Genomic DNA, 7257 nt, shown 5'->3' with positions numbered 1-7257 from the left:
TACATCCTTGTCGGGGGCCTTGGTTTGGCAATGCTGGTGGCTTTGATTGAGTTCTGTTACAAGTCAAGGGCCGAGGCGAAACGAATGAAGGTGGCAAAGAATGCACAGAATATTAACCCATCTTCCTCGCAGAATTCACAGAATTTTGCAACTTATAAGGAAGGTTACAACGTATATGGCATCGAAAGTGTTAAAATTTAGGGGGTAGGAACCAGGCTCTAATACAAACTTCTAAGTGCACGTTTTAGCTTTACTGTTGCGTCTTTAAGCTCTTTTAAATGAGGAAGGTGCCCAGTGGACCACCCTGTATGTATTGTTGATGTTCTTCCATGTTCCTGGTCAGTGACTAACCTACAGCTCAACTGTCAATTTTCCTCTTTAATGACACAGTAGCTTGGGTGAATGTGGACCGATCCCTGCTATAATTGTGCTTTATTATTTGTAGTTCAGCTTTGCACTGTTTGCTTTCATTTGCTACAAGCTTTCAGATAGAAGTAAACTTTTCAAAAACAATACGCCTTTACCCTGGACACATTTGAAAATCATAACATGTGATTTCTTTCTCTTTCTTTCCCCTCCTCTCTCATTTAAGATGATCTTGAGTGATGCCATGAGGAACAAGGCAAGGCTGTCAATTACAGGAAGTATTGGAGAAAATGGACGTGTTATGACTCCAGAATTTCCAAAAGCAGTGCATGCTGTCCCTTACGTGAGTCCTGGCATGGGAATGAATGTCAGTGTGTGACTGATCTCTCGTGATTGATAAGAACCTTTTGAGTGCCTTACACAATGGTTTTCTTGTGTGTTTATTGTCAAAATGGTGAGAGGCATCCAGTATCTTGAAGACTTTTCTTTCAGCCAAGAATTCTTAAATATGTGGAATTCATCTTGAATTGTAAGGAATGGTTAATTAAAAACACAACATCCTTTTCTACTCCAGTTCCAGATGAAGCTTGGTGGACATGCACAGCTAACATGGACGTACTATAATTTAATTGAAGTCTTTGTACAGACAACAAATCTGTTTCTGCAGCCACTATTGTTAGTCTCTTGATTCATAATGACTTAAGCACACTTGACATCAACTGCATCAAGATGTGACATGTTTTATAAGAAAAAGAAAAAAAAAACATTTAAAATTAAAAAAAATATTTTTAGGTATTTTCACAAACTGGCTTTTAAATAAATTTGCTTCCATATTGGTTGGAGAAGACAAAAAAAAAAAAGAAAAAGAAAAAGAAAACAGTTAAACTGAGTGGGAAGTGATAATAAAGGCTTTAGGTATCAGTTCCGTATTTTCCAAAGCCAAATATGTAAATGCTAAGGAAAGAAAACAAAGAAAAGATTCAAATATTGTAATTTAATATTGTTATTAAAACTTTAATGTATCCTATTCTTTAACATTTGGTGTTACTATAAAATTACTTGGCGATGCTTGACATTTGAAATAAACATTTTTTTTTTTTTTTTTATTGTTTTATTTGCAAGTGGTCCAGTTAATTTTGCTTAGCTACAGTTTGGTCATAAGTCAAGTGAGTTTAAAGATATTATCAAATTCTTATGTTCTCAGAGAAAATTTCCCCATTTTAAGAAGGCCAGGTGGTATTTATAGTATAAACTTTTCCCAAAAAAAGATCTCAATCTGTTTTTTCGTATGTCTTACTATGTATATAGAAATATTTAATTTAAAGCATTTAATCTATGTAGATAAATGCTAATAGATTTTAAAAGCTAATTTAAAAAAATCAGAATATTCAGAATATGTAAGGTTCCATTTAAAAGTGTTTGAGCTTACAGAAGAAAAAGTATTAGTAGTAAATGAAGTTAGAAATGCCTTGAAAGTAGCTTTTTAGATAGTTACCCATTTATCAAAATCCATAAACTAAATCTAAGTTTTTTTGTTTTTAAAATTATGAGTTGTCATAAACCCTATATATTATGAATAACTTAAGCACTTTTGAGTCACCTGCAATATAGTTTCTTCCTATTGCCATCAATAAAAACAACCCTAACATATTATTTTCTACTTATTCCTCACGTGGAATGGCTATTTTAATATGCCTAGCGTGAAGAAACCATCACATTTCTGCAAGTTTTGACAGAAAAGCTTATATTTCTCTAGTTTAAAAATGTAAAGGATCTATCTTTCCCTTCATAGAAGACCATTTACTTTCATTAAGCCTCCCCCCAAATAAAATTAATTTAGCGTTTTAAACAATTAACATGCAGTAGTTATTTTTAAGAATTTTATTCTTGTTATTTCTGCAAGTAAGACTTTGTGTAGCACTTGGTATTTTACTAAGTGCTTTGAAAACGTACTTATATTTCATAGAAGGGAAAGAAAAACGTAGGGTTTGACAGTAACCACTTGCATTGAACATGGTGACACGAGGTAGGTATCATGATGTTCTTCACTAAATTTAGCTGTCCCTTGTCATAAATTTGAAGACAATACAATATAATTTTAGTGCATTTCTCCTCATTAGGAATGTTGGAGGTGCAATTTGTTTTAATAATAAATGCTAGAATGACCAAATTGCAGACTAATTGCTTCCATATTATACTTAAAGTGATTTTTAAAATTGAGAAAGATGACTATATACAATCAATGCTATTTATGGTACTTCTGGACCTACTCTTCTAAAAATCGTTAACTTACCGATTTTTCTCTGTCAAGCTTGAACTAATGTAAATAATTGAAATAATGTAAAGTTATATTTTCATGTTTTTATAGATACAACATGACAAGAATACCTAATGTAAGAGTATTTCAACTATGGATAATGTTGAATGGATAATGCACATCTCAGTTACAAGCAGTAATCATAGTTTAATATCCATGTAACGGTGCATCAATATATTGCTATATAAATATGTCTGTGTGCATATAAGTGAAAAGTGGTCAAACAAGAGTGATGACAGCTGTCTAAGGTTTTTTTATTCATTTTATATAAAAACTGTTATGGAAAGACCAAAATGTTTATGAACTATTCTTATGTAAATTTACAACTGTCCTTTACTGTACTTTTTTGTTTACAGTATAGTACCTTATTTTCTGCTGTGTTAAGTGGGTGTCAAACTCCAAGGAGACATACACTTTCTATAACTTCTATTGAAGATATTGGAATTTCCAATTTTTCATGTGTACTATGTCAGAAAATGCTTTTGATTTTATTTTTAAATCTAACATCGGATGGCTTTTTTTGGAGTGTTGTAAAAACTTCAATCATACATAAAACATGTTCTTACAAAATGCAAAGATCTTTATTTTTTTTTACTTAATAGTTCTTCAAACTAATAATATGAAAAACAAACACTGTATTTAAATTTATTTCCAAACAAACTCAGTTGTTTCTACAAAAGGAAGACTTCTTTGCTCACTTTCTATGTCAGTTAGATACAAACGTAACAAAATAGAAATAACTTTCATGTTTTAGCTAAAATGATTAACTTTTTTTTTTTCGGTATTCTAAATCTACAGTCATTAAGAGCTTTGAGCACATGTAGAAATATGACTATTACTTAATTGCAGTCCCCGTTTTGCGATAGATACACATTACTGATAAAACATCATGCATTATTGTCAGCCATTGCACTGTACAGTGTCAGTTCAATTAGAGTTATAGTCACATTAAAGAGAAAAACAGTGACTTGTTCTAAAAATTCCGTAAGGTGACACATTTCCAGATGGACAAGTTTCAAAAAATGCATTCATTGATTGTTATACTGAAAGAAAGTATTAATGGGAAGCTAAAATTCTTGCAATTTTGACTGCCTTTTTACAAAGGTCATTATTTTAACAGTGAGACAGTCCTTTTTAGGAATATTCTAAAATTATTAAGATATGTTAGTTCTTCAAAATTGCACATTAAAATGTATTTTATGACATTTTGTAGGTTTTAATACATTTAATAGATAAATATACCAATGCATCAGTTTAAAAAGAGAGTAATCCTGACTTTCCATTCTGCAAACACTCTCAATATTTTGATGGTCATGACAGTAAATTCAATAAAGAGAAGTATTAACAATAACCTTATAGGATGATTTCAATACAATACCTTGACAATACTGTTTTAAAAAACAACTCTGCTGAAACTAATTAGAATACAATACAATGTGATTTCTCCTTTTTCCTCTATCCCCTATCTCTTCGCCTCCTAGATTATCAGTCTAGTAAATTTAAATAAATACTCAAGTATCACCTCTACCTTAAAATGTATTTCTGGGTATTTATATTTGTTTTCAGGCTGACTGAGTTTATTATGTGGGGCTCTTTGAGAACTCACTAGCATGTCATGGAAAATGCAGTATAATTCAAGCAAACATTTTATTTTTTTCTAATTCAAATGAAATTAAGTAAGTGAATTGAATTAGTTGCATACATTCTCTGTATTATCAATTTTAATTGATAATATATGGCTTATTAATAATATACTATACACTTTGGAGAGTTCATTGGCTGTTTTACAAATTTTATATGAACTCTCAAAAGCTTATTAAATAGAAGAATAATGTAACTATTTAAAAGTAAATTTTGTGCAAAGCGTTCTAATACCGCTTTATTTTTAAACACCAGCATGAAAGACAGGTAAGTATAACTGAATCATCAGGCTATTGTGAATGAGAATTTGGGGATGCATTAAATGGTTTGTGAAGGTTGTAAAGTTTTTAAAAAGAGGGTTTCATTCTCTTACAGTGTTGTTTCGGCTAGACCATGACACTGGGAATTTTATTAAGTACTAATCAATAAATTATACTTTATTTCTATGTTTTAAAATGACAACTCATAGACAGCATATCACAGGCACTCTAAGTACATGAAGGTTGAAACTATTTATATAAACCTGATGATATTCAAGCACAGAGAGGAACAATACAATGACCTAATATCCAATGCAAGTAAAAAAGTGCCTAGTGTAAATCTGGATAAGAATTTGTGTTTTATATATCCTGTCTCTATTTATTTCCTTCTTGCTGTACCATTTTACTTTCTCTCCCTGCCCTTAAGTACAACAGCCATTTTTCATATATTATACTTCAAATGGTATCTCATTTTTTAGTTTCATCCATCTCACTTCTTGCTTTTTTTTCTATGTTATCCAATCTATTTCTGGCTTGTCCTTCATGAGAGATTTTGCTTTGAGGGCACTTAGAATGCAATCCATTTTGTCAAAGATAGTACTGACAGTTTCAAAGTCTTCTTAATAACTATAATACATGATGAAGAATTTATCAAGTAAAATAAAAATTTCCTGCTGAGCTCTAGTTCTGCCTCACTCACATATTCAGTCCCAATAATTGCAGATTTCTTATATTACTCCATATACTTACAGAGCCCCGCAACTCAAAAAGTTTCTCCAGGAAACTCTTTGATGAGGCAGGAAGAGTGAAAACTCTGTTTTTAATGTTTGCTCCTCAGAATTCCTTTTTAAAGCCACTCTACAATGAGCACAAGCAAATTCTCTATTTTAATTCCACTCTCAAGCACTTACAGATTATTCTTCAGTTGTCTCCTTTTTTCTCACGAAGTGTCTAAGTCAATTTTGCCAGTTCAGAACGAAATTTCTTTTTGGATATGCCTAATCTCACTGTTACTTCTTTGGAAATGCCTGAATTTACTGAATGACTTTGGTCATTTTTTTTCTTTTCTTTTCTTTTCCTTTCAGGTAAATGTGCCAATTTCATTTTATTGTAAATTGGAATGTGGGGGAATGGATTAAGCACTTGGGAGGGAGTCAAAACCAGGATTCTAGCTTTATCTTCCCTTGTTTCAAGCCTTCCTTTGTCTCTGTCTTCTCAACTGGAGTACATGGAACTAGGACTGTCTCATGGGAATGATGAAAGGAAATATAATATGATTATTTAAAACACAATGACATTGTCTTTTCTTAAAAAATAATGGTCTGAAGAAATGAGTCCATGCACTGGAGTGCCACTTGGTGCAGAAAAAAATTTTTTTTATTCAGTTCCAAATTTGTTTTATCATCTCAAAATATTAGAAAAGCCGTTCTAAACTATAACTTTCATTTAATAATTCAGTTATTCATTAATTCTACTTAACAAATATTTATTGAATGTATCTTGAATGAATAGAATATAAACTGAAAAGCTACATGTGAAACCTCTATTCTGAGGATTAAGTTTTGTATTTTTCTTAAAGTATGTAGTACTTTGATTCCACTCACTTAGAAATAATAAGTATATATGGGTAAAAATTAAGAGTTATATATTTCTGTCCCCAAATTTTTAATTCAAGATATTCAAACTTTAATTTGGAACAAATATTTCACTAACATGCATCAACAGTCTCCTTAACTATGGACTCATATTTTCCTCTCTCAAGAAAAAAGTCTTAGATTGTGTATAGTGTGCTTGTCCATAAATTTATTTGGCACCCAATCAAAATTCCTATCTACATTTTCAAAGAGTCAAATTAAATCCATTAACAAATATCACAGTTGGACAATTCTAAATGGCTGCTGACTACATGGTTTATGTGTATCTAGAATCTACTTCTTTGGATAAGAGTTTAATTCAAATACCATTCAACATATGTATGGTCAGCAGCTAAACAGCAGCTCATATTTAAACTGAAATAAAAATTAAAGAAAAAAATATATTAAAAACAGGCTGGTAATTTCTCAACTATGAGCCTGCCAAGTGAGAAGTCATTCATGAACGTGCTTAAAATGAATATTACTACTTTTCATTTAAAAAAAATTATTTAAACATTTACATTAAATTACACCAAAATTCAATGAGTATTTTATTTTAGGTGGAAAGGATTTTGGAGGAATTCATACTTTTGTTGGATTTCCAAAATCAAAGAAAAATATATTTTAAAATTAGGAATTTATATGGTATAGCTATGGTATTTAATTATTATCACCTATTATATTGCCAATATTAATAGGTAAGGAAGCCCATTTGTTAAGAATAAGATCCAAAATCAATTGTAAATTAATTTATGCATATTTTCCATTTCTTTCTTTTTTTTTCTTTTGACTTATAATGTAAGTTAGTTTTTCAGGTAAAATTTACCCCTTCACCCCCTACCTCTGGCATTTTGTGGTCAAGAATTTTGTGTTACAAAAAATCCTGTGCTTATTATAATTTTAATCTATTGGATATATTTGACCCATATCTAAAAACACTTTTTGTGTACATATTTATAGTTTTAAAAGGAAAGGAAACAGCCTCATAAAAATTATTTGCAAGGTTCTTGAAATAATTGTGGAAATGGACATCTATACT

At 30.7% G+C, this 7257-nt stretch overlaps 1 protein-coding gene across 6 annotated transcripts in view; it reads left to right on the top strand.

Moving 5' to 3' along the window:
- GRIA2 (glutamate ionotropic receptor AMPA type subunit 2) overlaps positions 1–3259 on the top strand; it is a 121701-nt gene extending 118442 nt beyond the window's left edge. For 2 of the 6 annotated variants that reach the window (XM_019733153.2, XM_019733154.2), the window contains exons 15-16: positions 1–204; positions 593–3259. The exon at positions 1–204 is cut by the window's left edge and continues 45 nt beyond it. In XM_019733153.2, the coding sequence (XP_019588712.1) occupies positions 1–201 (201 nt within the window). In that variant the 3' untranslated portion in view covers positions 202–204; positions 593–3259. The remainder of the gene's footprint in view (positions 205–592) is intronic. The other 4 variants (XM_019733150.2, XM_019733151.2, XR_012498169.1 and 1 more) reach the window with 3 other exon arrangements.
- The last annotated feature ends 3998 nt before the right edge of the window (positions 3260–7257 follow it).

This window comes from Rhinolophus sinicus, linkage group LG07, assembly GCF_036562045.2.
Source record: "Rhinolophus sinicus isolate RSC01 linkage group LG07, ASM3656204v1, whole genome shotgun sequence".
Lineage (NCBI taxonomy): Eukaryota > Metazoa > Chordata > Mammalia > Chiroptera > Rhinolophidae > Rhinolophus > Rhinolophus sinicus.
The sequence above is the reverse complement of the archived record's forward strand: the minus strand, read 5'-3'. Positions and strand labels throughout refer to the sequence as shown.